Source organism: Piliocolobus tephrosceles, chromosome 8 (genome assembly GCF_002776525.5).
Source record: "Piliocolobus tephrosceles isolate RC106 chromosome 8, ASM277652v3, whole genome shotgun sequence".
In the NCBI taxonomy this organism is placed as follows: Eukaryota; Metazoa; Chordata; class Mammalia; order Primates; family Cercopithecidae; genus Piliocolobus; species Piliocolobus tephrosceles.
The window spans coordinates 22117759-22135370 of record NC_045441.1 but is presented as its reverse complement, the minus strand read 5'-3'; the positions used below and the strand labels follow the sequence as shown (position 1 = coordinate 22135370).

Here is a 17612-nt window from a genome sequence, read left to right as displayed (position 1 = left end):
AATGTCTATTTTAACTCTTTCTGAGAGTCAAACCACTTAATCCTCTGTTTTATATGACCAAATATTCTAAATCTGTCACTTGAAATAGCATACTCATGATTGAAAGCAAATTACCTTTGATACCACCAAATGATCCATAGGTCATATTGCAGGCTGTTCTCTGAAGATTATGTTCATACATCAATTTCATCTGATATTGGTTCCCATGTTCCACATTACCCAAAGTTCCTAAGGAAATAAAAAAGGATTACTTTGTATTTGTGTACACTAAAAAGCTTAATTTGTTCTCATCCACTACTCCAATTCTAAGTAATTCAATTTTAGGGAAATTATAATGGCAAAGCACTAAAATATTATGTATTGTGAAAAATTAGCATACTGATGACACAGAAAGCCAGTACAGTTAAAACAATTTACATCTCAGCTAAATTACACCATTAGACAAAATACTACCCTGGAGGACATTTTATATTCTATTTTTATTAGACAGATTATATCTGAGTAAAGTGTAATTATTTAAATAACAACAAAACCCTCTAATTTCAGCTCTGAAATAAATAAGTTATCTGCATTTATAAACACTAATAGAACAAAGAAATGACTCAAAGTGTCTAAGAAAAAAAAATCCCCAATACTTTCAAGCAATTAATGTTCCTGCCCCAATCTCAAAATACTCAAGCCCCTAATTATATTCTAATTAACTGAGAAATTTTCTAAGCTTCCCTCAAGAAGTAAATAGGAAATTTTTTTTTCTTCTTTTTTTTTTTGAGATGGAGTCTCATACTGTCGCCCAGGCTGGAGTGCAGTGGCGTGATCTCCGCTCACTGCAAGCTCCATCTCCCGGGTTCATGCCATTCTCCTGGCTCAGCCTCCCAAATAGCTGGGACTACAGGTGCCTGCCACCACAACTGGCTAATTTTTTGTATTTTTAGTAGAGACGGGGTTTCAACGTGTTAGCCAGGATGGTCTCGACCTCCTGACCTTGTGATCCGCCTGCCTCAGCCTCCCAAAGTGCTGGGATTACAGGCATGAGCCACCACACCTGGCCAGAAAATGTTTTTTATTTGAAGTCTGCCAAGAAGAATCTCCTTCCAAACACAGAAAAATACTCTGCATTTAATAGACTGCATGTGCTTCACTTTCTAGTTCTTTCCAAATGAGAAAAGAGTATTTGTCTGTATTTTATAGATATAGAGCAAGAATATTATGATTAAAAGATGTGTTAGAAAGCAAAAGGGGCCAGGCGCGGTGGCTCAAGCCTGTAATCCCAGCACTTTGGGAGGCTGAGACGGGTGGATCACGAGATCAGGAGATCGAGACCATCCTGGCTAACACGGTGAAACCCTGTCTCTACTAAAAAATACAAAAAACTAGCCGGGCGAGGTGGCGGGTGCCTATAGTCCCAGCTACTCGGGAGGCTGAGGCAGGAGAATGGCGTGAACCTGGGAGGCGGAGCTTGCAGTGAGCTGAGATCTGACCACTGCACTCCAGCCTGGGCGACAGAGCCAGACTCTGTCTCAAAAAAAAAAAAAGGAAAGCACAAGGATGCAGAAAGCAACTTTCTCCATAAAGAATTATCATTTGTTAATCCAAAATGTAAAAGTTAAGGAAAATTTTAAATTATCATAAAGCAAATGCAATAGTCCTCAAACTGGGTAGTGCTCAATCACTAAAAACATCTAAATATATATGTATGTGTACTTATTTATTTATAAATTTATATAGGAGCATTTATTTGTTTTGGGTTTGTTTGTCCAGAAGAATTTACCAACATACACTGAGATTGTAAGAATATATTTTTATTTCCATTTCAGAATAGAAGCACCCTAAGTTCAAACAAAATTTACAGAAATTTCCCCAAAATCACATAGTATTCAAGGTAGAGAACTGAGTACTCAAACCAGACCTTTAGAACCTAAACCAAATCTTTAGAACCAGGCACTATGTATTGTATCCTGCTGCCCAGTTGTCCACCATTTAACAACTTTCAGGGAATGTGGTCCTCGCACTCTGTAAAGATTTTACTCTCCATGGATCCTGTCAATGACAATTTCCCCAAAGAAAACAGTTTCAAGAATATGTCTTTTCCACTGTAGGGTACCAGAATACACCACCTCAAACAGGACTCTTTGGCATATGGATTATTTTGAGCTAAAGGCCATAGGGAACTAGCCAGAAAAGCTCTAAAAACAGGTCATCATTTAAAAAAGAAATCTCCATTTATTAAAAAAAGTCTCCCTCCCTTGTATCAGGAAGAGGAGTACCCTTAGCTCTTTTCAACGGAGAAGGCCTCAACTTAAATCACCATAACAAACTTTACTAAGCAACCCTTGTTTACCACACTTTTTCTGGTCACCTTCCCATAACTTGCCTTCTGTGTAAAGAAGCCCAAAACCCATTTTCTTTCATTTCACCTAAAATGCTATGCTAGCCCAAGGTCCAACTACCCTTTTGAGTCACTCATTGTGGAATACTCCCATGTGTACATGAGCAATGCATATGTTAATAAATTTCTGCTTGTTTTTCCTCTTGCTAATTAGTCTTTGGCCAGTCTAATTTATAAAGCCCCAGCTGAAGAGCCTAAGATGAGTAAAGATTTTTTTTCCCTCCCTTTTGCCTTTCTCAGCCTGGCCAATCATAGTAGCTGACATTCAGCCAATCATAGGCAGCCAAGTGATCAGACCATGTTCAAGCAAAGTAAATGCTGAGCTGCCAGGAAGTAAGCTGTTTCTGTACCTCACTTGCATTGTCTATCCATAAATGTTGCCTGCTCATGTTGAAGAACAGAGCACTCTGAACCTCCTCTGGTGGTTGTGAGGGCTGCCCAACACCTGAGGTATTCTTTGCTCAATTAAAGTCCGTTAAATTTAAATTGCCTTAAGTTTGTCTTGTAATACTCAAAAGAGGAAGAATCATCAGGGGAGGATTTCTTGAAGGAGAATAATTTGTACTCAGTTCCATGCCCCCCACAAGTGGTTAATTAACAGTAGTTTTTTTTTTTTTTTTTGGAGACAGAGTCTCACTCTGTTGCCCAGGATGGAGTTCAGTGGCTCTATTTCCACACACTGCACTCTGACTCCTGGGTTCAAGTGACTCTCCTGCCTCAGCCTCCCGAGTAGCTGGGATTATAGGCGCCTGCCACCACACCCGGCTAATTTTTGTATTTTTAGTAGAGAAAGGGGTTCCCCATGTTGGCCAGGCTGGTTTCAAACTCTTGACCTCAGGTGATCCACCCACTTCAGCCTCCCAAAGTGCTGGGATTATAGGCATGAGCCACCGTGCCCGGCCAATAATAGATTTTATACACCAATAGAATAAGAAACAAAGATAAAGGCTTAAATTTGCCTGCTGACCTTGATGGAGGATGAAGGTTTTCTGGATTCTAAATGGTAGTAAAATCAGTGAGGTGCCAGGAAGCTGAGGAGGAATCACAACCAAACCAGCCACACGGGTGAGGGAAACACATACGGTATTAACCTGAAGAGAGTTCTAGCCTCCAAGAAACCAGAAAAAGCAGCTCCAGGAGTCACCTGGTTTATCCCTACAGAAATTGCAAATTTCATTCTGAACTGTTAAATCAAGGTTAGCCTAAAGCTGCCTCCTTACATATTTTAAGTTCAGCCTAAAGGTTTCCTCTGTACATAGTGAATTATAACATAAATGGAGGTGTAAACAGACTGTAACCTTCCCTTGTGCCAATCATCGAGTTTTGGTCAAAGGCGGCCAACTGATGAAACTGTGTTCAAATGGGGTGAACGCTGAGTTGTAGCCAATTCAGCTGTTTCTGTATCTCATTCCATTTTCTGTACATCTCTTTCATTTTTCTGTCTATAAATGTTCTACTACATGGCTGCACTGGAGTCTCTCTGAGCCTACTCTGGCTCAAGAGGCTGCCCAATTCACAAATTGTTCTTTGTTCAATTAAATGCTGTTAAATTTAATTTGGCTAAGGTTTTTCTTTTAACAGATGGTGTCAGAAGTGGGATCCAAAGTAGAGCTTCTAACAACCCCCATGAGAGCTGAGTGACCAAGCGAGGTACCCACTAGGCCTATTGTGTCCATTGCTCTCTCACAGCAACTGGGGATCATGGTAAGTTCTCTATCAGATTCAGAAGCTCCACATATTTGTGTTTTGAGCTCTCCAAGTTTCTTTGAGCAAATTTCTGATCCAGACTGGGTTTGGAAGTCATGGCAGAAACTAGACTGGGTCTAGGATCAGACTGAATCCAATAATTATCTTGTATCCAGTTGGGGCTTCTTATATCTGACTAGGTCAAAAAGAAACTGGTAGTAAATGGAAATATTGCAGGGGGTATAAACTTTGGCTTTTGGAAATTTGCAGAAATTTCCAAATTTCTCCTCCCTTTGTTTCATTTTGCTTGCACACTTAGGTAGGGAAAAGTCATTGGCTAGGTTGACCAAGGAAGTCTGAGAGCCAAAGCCAATATTTGAGGTAAAAATGGGAACCTTAGTTTCTGAAGAACTGAGTACTTTCCAGCTTATATGTGCATAAGTATTAGGCCCCAGCAGCAGCAAAGTCTTACAGAAATGGCAAAATCTTACTAAAGATAAGTTACAAATGTGGAGTGTTCCAAATGAACAACACTGCACCAAAGATGTACATTTGAAAATGAAGATACCCCAAATAGTCTCATCTACGGATGCCTATTGACCTGCAGAAGCTTCTAAAATTTTTCAATTTTTTTTCTTTTTTGAGATGGAGTCTCACTCCATTTTTGTATTTTTAGTAGAGATGGGGTTTCACCATGTTAGCCAGGATGGTCTCAACCTCCTGACCTCATGATCTGACCCCCTCAGCCTCCCAAAGTTCTGGGATTACAGGCGTGAGCCCCCTAGCCGGCCAAATTTTTCAATATTTTTATTAAAAGACTCTTTATTAAAGGTAAATAAAAAGCTTAAGCAACTAATTGATAAGAAAAATTAAATGTGCTAATCTTTTGGCTTAGTTACTATCCTGACCCAAAGGTGAAAAGAAAGCTATCCTAGATAAAGTGTTTATAAAAGGCAGGCCCTCAGGCAAAATAGGCTTGTTTCATTTTCAAATGCAACCACGATGAGTCCAGGCAGACAGAATGCTTTCTTCACCCTATTCCTTAATGGGCTCCACTCTTAACTAAGTAATTTTTGCTAACAAACAGTAGCTAAATTAAGAACACCTATTGAACTAAAATATGCCTTTCTGGAATTTAATCGGCTATCTTGAAACCCTTCTGTAAAAGAAATTTACATCTATTAACGAAACCACCATTTTTAAGGATGTCTGTCTGTGTATATTAGAAAGTCTTACCATTGTTTTAAATTGGCATAAGTCATATCTTTGATTAAGGTGCCTTTCTGGCCATCTTGTCTTAACTGAATTTTTATGGGAGCACCATTTTTTCCTTGGTTTGAACAAATGATACAATATTTAGGCCAAAAATCTTAGCTATGTACTTATGGAATACAATCTTTGTTGTTTGGCCTAAGAGTTGTTATTTTAGAAATGCAAATTTGTTGCCTGGTTAACAATTGCTTAGGGCAATGAAACAAGTAACTGGAAGATTAATAGACCAAATAGGGAAAAGAAAAACTATTTAAAAGCCAGCAAATGAAAATCTTTCATGTCCGTGTGTGTTATGTGTCTGTGATAATATTTAGTAAATAGGGCTAATTCTAAAATTGTTGCTAAAATAGGAATGGCTTCAAAATTAGTTAAATATAACAAGATATTTGCTTGATTGACTGAGCTGTTTTTGGTTTAGAGCCTCTGGATTTGGGAGTCTGCGTAGATGGACATGACGAGGTCAAGAGGCATGTTCTTTTTTTTTTATTTAGAGACAGAGTCTTCCTCTGTCACCCAGGCTGGAGTGCAGTGGTGCAATCTCGGCTCACTGCAAGCTCCACCTCCTGGGTTCAAGCCATTCTCCTGCCTCAGCCTCCCGAGTAGCTGGGACTACAGGTGCCTGCCACCACACTTGGCTAATTTTTTATATTTTTTAGTAGAGACAAGGTTTCATGGTGTTAGCCAGGATGGTCTCGATCTCCTGACTTCATGATTCGCCTGCCTCGGCCTCCCAAAGTGCTGGGATTACAGGTGTGAGAACCATGATCAGCCTAGAGGCATGTTCTTAATGCCTAGACCACCAGCTACAAGCCAGAACTAAGCCCAATATGCTCCCTTCTCCCCTGCTTTCCTGCTTGCCTACTGGCTATTTGGGGAGGGGTTCAATCCTCCAGATACACTCTTCACAACTCTGTCTTCTGTTCTGACCTCTGCAACTGGTATGTCAGGACTCAGAGAGGCCTTGACCTTCATAGGCCTCCTGAGTAACACAAGGCTACCTGACACCCAGAATGACTAAGGGAAGACATTAAGGAGGGTACCTGTGCCATACTTTAAAATTCTTTTCAGTAATTTAAAATCTTCAGGTCACGTTATGTTAAATTAAGTAATAATCATAAAATGTCTGAGTCATGTGTAAGTTAAAATATTGAAATATTAATTATTAAACATGTTTGTCTATATACGTTGACATTATGTTTATATGATACAGAAAAACTACATATATTTAGATCTGTTAAAAAACAATAATTGGAAGAACAATCTTTCTAAAAAGATATAAAAATAGTTTTTATCTACAAATACTGATATAAAATTAGTTCAAAATTATTTTCTAGGGTTTTCATCAGAAATTAAGGTTACTAAGAGTTAAAATTTTAGACAGATTTGATAAATTTATTTATGAGATTTTATTAAAATTAGCTTTAGTATTTATAATACACTAACACAAAAGTAAAATTTGGTTCCTCTTTTAAACAAAAATTTTGTGTAGCATTTATTAATAAGACACAGTAAAATATTTTCATTCATGCATTGAGTAAACTGTAAAAAGGAAAAAAAAACAGGAGGAGAAAGAAGAGATGGGTTCTATCATGCTGCCTTAGGTCTTATAATTGAAAGACTGAGTCTCCTCTATCAAAGAGTACAGGTTTTTTCTTTAAAAAAAAAAAAAAAAAGTCTTGTAAATATCACTTTGGCTAAATGAATGACCATTATTTTATGGTGACCTGTGATCCAATCTTAGTCAAATGTTATAAAACCTTTGACAATTTGACAGGCTTCCCAAAATCAAATTTCAGGTCAAAATTAAGTCTTTCAACATCTGGGATGCTACAGAGGGCACCTGAAGCAGCCAAAAGAGAGATAAACATTATTTGAAAGGTTAAATTACACAGGAAGCACTGTCAAACAAGAAATGATCTTTAATCTTCAAGTTATATTTTAATGAATATGTTACTAATATATGTTCCAAAATTATATGGGATTTCTAAAATTCTAGTATGTCTGGGCATATGCTATCAGTCATATTTATGGCTATTGTGTTAAGTTATTATAGGCCATATAAATGACAAAATTTCCTTGTCAATTGTGTCTTTAACTATAATCATTTAAAGTTATTTCCAGAGTTAATTGCTTAATTTTAATGCAGTTACTGAAAACTTTACAAGCACCCAAAATCCTAGAGTATCATATCTTTAAGGAGATGCATGAAAGGACAGAAAGGACCCCGACAAGCACTCTTGAATATGGGTTTCTGGTAACTTTAGGATCATATCATTTGGATGGGGTAAGAATTCCCAGAACTTAAGACTGAGCACAGTGGCTCATGCTTGTACTCCTAGCACTTTGGGAGGCCGAGGCAGGTGGATCACAAGGTCAGGAGTTTGAGATCAGCCTGGCCAACACAGTGAACCCCATCTCTTCTAAAAATACAAAAATTAGCTGGACATGGTGGCAGGCACCTGGGCAGCCTCCCAGCTACCCAGGAGGCTGAGGCAGGAGAGTCGCTTGAACCTGAGAGACAGAGGTTGCAGTGAGCCAAGATCATGCCACTGCACTCCAGCCTGGGCAACAGAGCTAGACTACAACTCAAAAAAAAAAAAGAATTCCCAGAACTTTAATGAACAGACTGACTAGTTTATAAAACTGCAAACCCAAGCAGGACAAAAAGATTCAACACTAAGAAAATATTTTGCCAGATTTTCATGCTAAACCAGACAGTACTGAAATTGTTTATATATATGCAATGTGAACGAACTCCATGATCCAAGTCAAATTACCTAGAACTTTCAGTTATTAGAGGTGTAAATCTAAACTGGAGAAACAACTGTTATTTAAGAGGACATTGAGTCTAACATTAAGCATGGAGTCATGGAGAACCTGGACAGCCACCTTGTGCTTCCTGAGTCCTTAAAGCTTTTGTCATTAAAAGCTCTGCATTCTATGACTCATCATGAAAGAGATAAAATTATCCAAATTACAAAATGTATTAATTGGAATATGGCTGAATAGGAACAGCTCCGATCTGCAGCTCCCAGTGTGAGCAATGCAGAAGATGGGTGATTTCTGCATTTCCAAGTGAGCTACCTGGGTCATCTCACTGGGACTGGTTGGACAGTGGGTGCAGCCCACGGAGGGCAAGCCGAAGTGGGGACGGAAGGGGGGACGCATCGCCTCACCCGGGAAGCACAAGGGGTTGGGGGATTTCCCTTTCCTAGCCAAGGGAAGCCAGGACAGACTGTACGTGGAAAAATGGGACACTCCCACCCAAATACTGCCCTTTTCCAATGGTCTCAGAAATGGCACACCAGGAGATTATATCCCACGCCTGGCTAGGTGGGTCCCATTCCCACAGAGCCTTGCTCACTACTAGTGCAGCATTCTGAGATCAACCTGCAAGATAGCAGTCTGACAAGGGGAGGGGCGTCAGCCATTGCTGAGGCTTAAGTAGGTAAACAAGGCGGCCAGGGGAAGCTTGAACTGAGTGGAGCCCACAGCAGCTCAGCAAGGCCTGCTGCCTCTGTAGACTCCACCTCTGGGGGCAGGGTATAGCTGAACAAAAGGCAGCAGAAACTTCTGCAGACTTAAAAGTCCCCGTCTGACAGCTCTGAAGAGAGCAGTGGTTCTCCCAGCATGGTGTTTGGGCTCTGAAAACAGATAGACTGCCTCCTCAAGTGGGTCCCTGACCCCTGAGTAGCCTAACTGGGAGACACCTCCCAGTAAGGGCCAACTGACATCTCATACAGGCAGGCGCCCCTCTGGGATGAAGCTTCCAGAGGAAGGATCAGGCAGCAATATTTGGTGTTCTGCAATATTTGCTGTTCTGCAACCTCCGCTGGTGATACCCAGGCAATCAGGATCTGGAGTGGACCTCCAGCATACTCCAACAGATCTGCAGCTGAGGGACCTGACTGTTAGAAGGAAAACTAACAAACAGAAAGGAACAGCATCAACATCAACAACAACAAAAAAAACCCATCTGTAGGTCACCAACATCAAAGACCAAAGGTAGATAAAACCACAAAGATGGGGAGAAACCAGAGCAGAAAAGCTGAAAATTCTAAAAACCAGAATGCCTCTTCTCCTCCAAAGGATCACAGCTCCTCGCCAGCAATGGAACCAAGCTTGGCAGAGAATGAGTTTGACAAGATGAAAGAAGTAGGCTTCAGAAGGTAGGTAATAACAAACTTCTCGGAGCTAAAGGAGGATATTCAAACCCATGGCAAGGAAGCTAAAAACCTTGAAAACAGATTAGATGAATGGCTAACTAGAATTAACAGTGTAGAAAAGACCTTAAATAACCTCATGGAGCTGAAAACCATGGCACAAGAACTACCTGACGCGTGCACAAGCTTCAATAGCCGATTCGATCAAGTGGAAGAAAGGGTATCAGTGATTGAAGATCAAATTAATGAAATAAAGTGAGAAGAGAAGTTTAGATTAAAAGGAGTAAAAAGAAACAAAGTCTCCAAGAAATATGGGACTATGTGAAAAGACCAAATCTATGTCTGACTGGTGTACCTGAAAGTGACAGGGAGAATGGAACCAAGTTGGAAAACACTCTGCAGGATGTTATCCAGGAGAACTTCCCCAACCTAGCAAGGCAGGCCAACATTCAAATTCAGGAAACAGAGAATGCCACAAAGATACTCCTCGAGAAGAGCAACTCCAAGACATAAATTGTCAGATTCACCAAGGTTGAAATGAAGGAAAAAATGTTAAGGGCAGCCAGAGAGAAAGGTCGGGTTACCCACAAAGGGAAGCCCACCAGACTAACAGCAAATCTCTCGGCAGAAACTCTACAAGCCAGAAGAGAGTGGGGGCCAATGTTCAACATTCTTAAAGAAAAGAATTTTCAACCCAGAATCTCATATTCAGCCAAATTAAGCTTCACGAGTAAAGGAGACATAAAATCGTTTACAGACAAGCAAATGCTGAGCGATTTTGTCACCACCAGGCCTGCCTTAAAAGAGTTCCTGAAGGAACCACTAAACATGGAAAGGAACAACCAGTATCAGCCACTGCAAAAACATGCCAATTTGTAAAGACCATCAATGCTAGGAAGAAACTGCATCAATTAACGAGCAAAATAACCAACTAACATCACGACAGGAATAAATTCACATATAACAATATTAACCTTAAACGTAAGTGGCCTAAATGACCCAATTAAAAGACACAGACTGGCAAATTGGAAAAAGCGTCCAGACCTATCAGTGTGCTGTATTCAGAAGACCCATCTCACATGCAGAGACACACATAGGCTCAAAATAAAGGGATGGAGGAAGATCTACCAAATAAATGGAAAGCAAAAAAAAGCAGGGGTTGCAATCCAAGTCTCTGATAAAACAGACTTTAAATCAACAAAGATCAAAGGAGACAAAGAAGGCCATTACATAATGGTAAAGGGATCAATGCAACAAGAAGAACTAACTATCCTAAATATACATGCACACAATACAGGAGCACCCAGATTCATAAAGCAAGTTCTTAGAGACCTACAAACAGACTTAAACTCCCAGACCATCATAAGGTGAGACTTTAACACCCCACTATCAATATTAGACAGATTAACGAGACAGAAGATTAACAAGGATATCCAGGACTTCAACTCAGCTGTGCACCAAGCATACCTAATAGACATCTAAAGAACTCTCCACCCCAAATCAATAGAAAATACATTCTTCTCAGCACCACATCGCACCTATCCAAAAATTGACCACATAATTGGAAGTAAAACACTCCTCAGCAAATGCAAAAGAACAGAAATCGTAACAAACTGTCTCTCAGACCACAGTGCAATCCAATTAGAACTCAGGATTAAGAAACTCACTCAAAACTGCACAACTACATGGAAACTGAACAACATGCTCCTGAATGACTACTGGGTACATAACAAAACGAAGGCAGAAATAAAGATGTTCTTTGAAACCAATGAGAACAAAGACACAACATACCAGAATCTCTGGGACACATTTAAAGCAGTGTGTAGAGGGAAATTTATAGCACTAAATGCCCACAAGAGAAAGCAGGAAAGATCTAAAATAGACACCCTAACATCACAATTAAAAGAACTAGAGAAGTAAGAGCAAACATATTTAAAAGCTAACAGAAGGCAAGAAATAACTAAGATCAGAGTAGAACTGAAAGAGATAGAGACACAAAAAAATCCTTCAAAAAAATCAATGAATCCAGGAGCTGGTTTTTTGAAAAGATCAACAAAATTGATAGACCACTAGCAAGACTGATAAAGAAGAAAAGACAGAAGAATCAAATAGATGCAATAAAAAATGATAAAGGGGATATCACCACCAATCTCACAGAAATACAAACTACCATCAGAGAATACTATAAACACCTCTATGCAAATAAACCAGAAAATCTAGAAGAAACTGATAAATTCCTGGACACATACACCCTCCCAAGACTAAACCAGGAGGAAGTTGAATCTCTGAATAGACCAATACAAGTTCTGAAATTGAGAAAATAATTAAGAGCCTACCAACCAAAAAACGTCCAGGACCAGACGGATTCACAGCTGAATTCTACCATAGGTACAAAAAGGAGCTGGTACCATACCTTTTGAAACTATTCCAATCAACAGAAAAAGAAGGAATCCTCCCTAACTCATTTTATGAGGCAAGTATCATCTTGATACCAAAGCCTGGCAGAGACACAACAAAAAAAGAAAATTTTAGACCAATATCCCTTATGAACATCGACACAAAAATCCTCAATAAAATACTGGCAAACCGAATCCAGCAGCACATCAAAAAGGTCATCCACCACGATCAAGTCAGCTTCATCCCTGGGATGCAAGGCTGGTTCAACATATGCAAATCAATAAATGTAAACCCATCATATAAACAGAACCAATGACAAAAACCACGTAATTATCTCAATAGATGTAGAAAAGCCCTCTACAAAATTCAACAGCCTGTTATGCTAATAATAAACGTATAAACTTCATGCTCAAATAAACTAGGTATTGATGGAACGTATCTCAAAATAGTAAGAGCTACTTATGAAAAACCCACAGCCAATGTCATACTGAATGGGCAAAAACTGGAAGCATTCCCTTTGAAAACTGGCACAAGACAGGGATGCCCTATTCAACATAGTGTTGGAAGTTCTGGCCAGGGCAATCAGGCAGAAGAAAGAAATAAAGGGTATTCAATTAGGAAAAGAGGAAATAAAATTGTCCCTGTTTACAGATGACATGACTGTATATTTAGAAAACCCCATCGTCTCAGCCCAAAATCTCCTTAACACGATAAGCAACTTCAGCAAAGTCTCAGGATACAAAGTCAATGTGCAAAAATCACAAGCATTCCTATACACCAATAACAGACAGAGAGCCAAATCATGAATGAACTCCCATTCACAATTGCTTCAAAGAGAATAAAATACCTAGGAATCCAACTTACGAGGGATGTGAAGGACCTCTTCAAGGAGAACTACAAACCACTGCTCAACAAAATACAAGAAGACACAAACAAATGGAAGGACATTTCATGCTCATGGATAGGAAGAATCAATATAGTCAAAATGGCCACACTGCCCAAGGTAATTTATAGATTCAATGCCACCACCATCAAGCTACCAATGACTTTCTTCACAGAATTGGAAAAAACCACTTTAAAGCTCATATGGAACCAAAAAAAAACCCACATTGCCAAGACAATCCTAAGCAAAAAGAACAAACTGGAGGCATCACGCTACCTGACTTCAAACTACACTACAAGCCTACTGTAACCAAAACAGCATGGTACAGGTACCAAAACAGAGGTATAGACCAATGGAACAGAACAGAGCCCTCAGAAATAACACCACACATCTTCAACCATCTGATCTTTGACAAACCTGACAAAAACAAGAAATGGGGTAAGGATTCCCTATTTGATAAATGATGCTGGGAAAACTGGCTAGCCATATGCAGAAAGTTGAAACTGGATCCCTTCCTTACACCTTATACAAAATTAATTCAAGATGGATTAGAAACTTAAATGTTAGATCTAAAACCATAAAAACCCTAGAAGAAAACCTAGGCAATACCATTCAGAACATAGGCATGGGCAAGGACTTCATGATTAAAACACCAAAAGCAATGGCAACAAAAGCCAAAATTGACAAATGAGATCTAATTAAACTAAAAAGCTTCTGCACAGCAAACGAAACTACCATCAGAGTGAACAGGCAACCTACAGAATGGCAGAAAATTTTTGCAATCTACCCATCTGACAAAGCGCTAATATCCAGAATCTACAAAGAACTTAAACAAATTTACAAGAAAAAAACAAACAACCCCATCAAAAAGTGGGCAAAGAATATGAACAGACACTTCTCAAAAGAAGACATCTATGCAGCCAAACAGACACATGAAAAAATGCTCATCATCACTGGTCATCAGAGAAATGCAAATCAAAACCACAATGAGATACCATCTCATACCAGTTAGAATGACGATGATTAAAAAGTCAGGAAGCAACAGATACTGGAGAGGATGTGAAGAAACAGGAACAGTTTTACACTGTTGGTGGGACTGTAAACTAGTTCAACCATTGTGGAAGACAGTGTGGCAATTCCTCAAGGATCTGGAACTAGAAATACCATTTGACCCAGTGATCCCATTACTGGGTATATACCCCAAGGATTATAAATCATGCTACTATAAAGACACATGTACACATATATTTTCTGCAGCACTATTCACAATAGCAAAGACTTGGAACCAACCCAAATGTCCAACAATAATAGAGTGGATCAACAAAATGTGGCCCACATACACCATGGAATACTACGCAGTCATAAAAAGGGATGAGTTCATGTCCTTTGCAGGGACATGGATGAAGCTGGAAACCATCATTCTGAGCAAACTATCACAAGGACAGGAAACCAAACACTGCACATTCTCACTCGTAAGTGGGAATTGAACAATGAGAACACTTGGACACAGGGCAGGAACATCACATACTGGGGCCTGTCATGGGGTGGGAGCTAGGGGGAGGGATAGCATTAGGAGAAATACCTAATGTAAATGACAAGTTAATGGGTGCAGCAAACCAACATGGCACATGTATACCTATAAAACAAACCTGCACGTTGTGCACATGTACCCTAGAACTTAAATTTTTTAAAAAGGTATTAATTGGTGTGGTGACTGTTCCATATTGCTAAAATAGTTTACACCAATGTTTGCTTTGTGAAACCCATATTCCTGGAAAGACAACCAAAATTTCAGGTACATTTCTGCTAGCTGATGAGCCATTTAAACATTTATAGAAAGATTTCATTCAATTGTCATTTTCAATGCATGTTTTCTGGTTCTATAAAAGCTTTCCCATGCAAGAGGGCTGATGTTATAACATTAGCTCTATTTGTCAAAGTATATTTTCACCAGGTAAAGAAAGCTCTTCTCAGTCCACTTACTGAGGAAAATCAACCCCTTCAAAATCTAGAACCCAAGATTGAATCTTCTGAGAATACCAGAGAAAGGCTGCCCTTGACATCTACATTGCAGCAAAACTTTGTGACCTTGAAATTTTGAGCTAATAATCTCACAACTCAAAAGCGCCCCTCCACTCTTGGAACTGTACATACATTGGAAATCTTAAAGTAAAGCTAAACAGGAAAGTTTCTCCCCAGAAGAAGATGGCATCCATGATACAGACAGCTTTTTCTCAAGATCACGGATCAAGACTTCTCTGCTATCAGGAGAGTTTTACCTATGTTTTTCTTGCTTATGCTTCCATGAACAATAGAAGTGAAAAGAGGGTCTACTGTGTTCATTCACAGGGTATACTTTCATTTGTGAAGGATTTTGCAGCCAGCCTTATACATGGATAATCTTATGCCGCAATAGATAAAAGATGAAGGCCTAATGCAGGTGAGAAGGTGAGAAATTTTAATGACACATTTGTTGCCTCATAATCAGTCAGAAACAGGACACTGGTCCACTCCTCTTAACCTACATCATAGGTTAAAGAGAACATTTCCAATAAGTCTTCATTCTTCTAAATAGGCATTTGTTGTTAGGTCTCCTTTTCCATGGTTTGAAGTAAATGAGGTAATGATTAGAAATTTATCCCTCATGATAGGCTTTATAGAAGATTCTACCCTAAAGGCTACAGTCACATAACAGACTTTGTATTCTCTTATGCAAGTTACGCTAAATAATAGAACTGCTTTAGATTACTTACTGGCTAAACAGCAGTATCTGTGCACTTGCTGGCATTTCTTGTTGACCATGGAGAAATACATCACATTGGGCATTATAGAGATTCAGCTGTAGAGGACTAAGGAAGAGACTGTTTATTTAAAATGAACAGACTCTTTATCTAGCTCATTCTTTGATCTATTTAATTTTAGTTGGTTTGGTTCATGGGGACCCTGGCTAAGAAGCATGCTCCAAACTCTAGGTATTATCCTTCTGATAGTCAAAATAGTAATCTCCCCAGTGTGCTATATTCTCTCAAAAGTTTTAAATGTTTGCATGCAGCCATCTCTAGAGTGCCACATGATCTCTCTTCAACTAGAAGGACAAGAGCTTAAAAAGATGTGTGACCATGAGGGCACTGTAACCTATGAATGACATCCTGAGATCAGAAACCCAAAATTGATGTTAACTGAGAGTAGAATTAAGGCCCTAAGTTTTGGTCACACTTACCTATGTGAGAACCTGACTAAAAGGGGAAAATTCCAAAATGAAATTATGGAAGGCCATTGTTTTGGACTAAGCTCACGCACTAGGTCCCAACAGACAAGACCAAGACAAAATGAAGTCACTCATGCTAAATGTGACACAATCAAACTAATATCTCAAGGAAACACATAGCTCCTAGAACAGACCAGGTTTTGTTTTTCTCCTATAAACAGGACATTCCAGCATAAGGAAGTACCCTCTACTCTAACCTTTACAAAAAAAAAAAAAAAAACCTGAATTCCTTGTTCCGACCTTACAAAACCCACTGTTCTGCTATTTCCCAGTGGGTTTTGAGATGAAATAAGAACATTTACGATGGTGATGGTGACATCAATGATTAGTTGTGGTCAATCTCTCAAAATTGAGAGGATGACCAAGAGGGGAAAATTGTTATATCAAGTTTAGCCTAAAGCTGCCTCCTTACATATTTTAAGTTCAGCCGAAAGGTTTCTCTGTACATAGTGAACTATAACCTAAACGGAGGTATAAATAGACTGTAACCCACTCTTGTGCCAATCACCAAGTTTTCGCCAAAGGAGGCCAATTGTTCAAACCATGTTCAAATAAGGTAAACATCAAGCTGTAACCAAGCTGACCGTTTCTGTACCTCATTCCGTTTTCTGTATATCACTTACCCTTTTCTGTCTGTCACTTTCCTTTTTCTGTCTATAAATCATCTTCTACCATTTGGCTGTGGTGGAGGCTCTCTGAGTCTACTACGGTTCAAGAGGCTGCCCAATTCACAAATCATTCTTTGCTCAATTAAACTGTTAAATTTCATTTGACTAAGGTTTTTCTTTTAACAACATCTACAACCAGATAAATCCCTCTGAACAAGAAAAGCACTTATATACATGCCTGCTAGCCAAAATGCAAGCAGGAACATTAGGAACTCATGTCAATGAACATAGGTGTCAGCAGCCAATATTTAAACAAATTTGGCATGAAATGACATTAGGCTTTGGGTAAAAACTCCAAATGCATTGATACATCTTAAATTTCAGATAATAGCACTTTAAAACTTAATAATGCAACTATGGAGAAAAAGACAATTTTCCTTAGATAACTACCTTGGAATAAAATAAGTATTTGGAAATCTAATATTTCTGACCATTTTCTCCCTAAAAAGGCATCAGTGACATAATATTAAAATTATTTACATAGGTTTTACCCTGGGATATATGGACTGAATATAGCATATACGATTATAGTCTACATAAAATTATTATAAATTTAGAAAATTAGAAAATACATGAATATTCAAACATTTATGCAACAGGCCTTACTTAAACAAGATCTGATTTAAACCAAAAAATTCTCTGGAAACTCAAAGGTCACTTTGACAACAGTTTTCAGTGCAATTTTAGGTAACTGCTGAGCAATCTAAGGACGTTAAACACAAAGCCATTACAGATTAAGTAAAGGTGCACTGCGTTAAATAACCAAGTTAGATTACATAAGCCTGTCAAAAGTAAAGAACCACATCTTTTTTGCCCTCCTCATGGAAACCATTAAAATTCTATAAATATGTCAGATGCTTAGTAAATGCTTCTTGAGAAGTACACATTT

The 17612-nt window shown here is 38.9% G+C and overlaps 1 protein-coding gene across 7 annotated transcripts in view; it reads right to left on the bottom strand.

The window, feature by feature from the left end:
• Nucleotides 1-17612, bottom strand: part of BBS9 (Bardet-Biedl syndrome 9) — a 514065-nt gene that overhangs the window by 466997 nt on the left and 29456 nt on the right. For all 7 annotated transcript variants that reach the window (XM_023191692.2, XM_023191694.2, XM_023191691.2 and 4 more), the window contains one exon: nucleotides 115-228. In XM_023191692.2, coding sequence (XP_023047460.1) covers nucleotides 115-228 — 114 coding nt within the window. The remainder of the gene's footprint in view (nucleotides 1-114; nucleotides 229-17612) is intronic.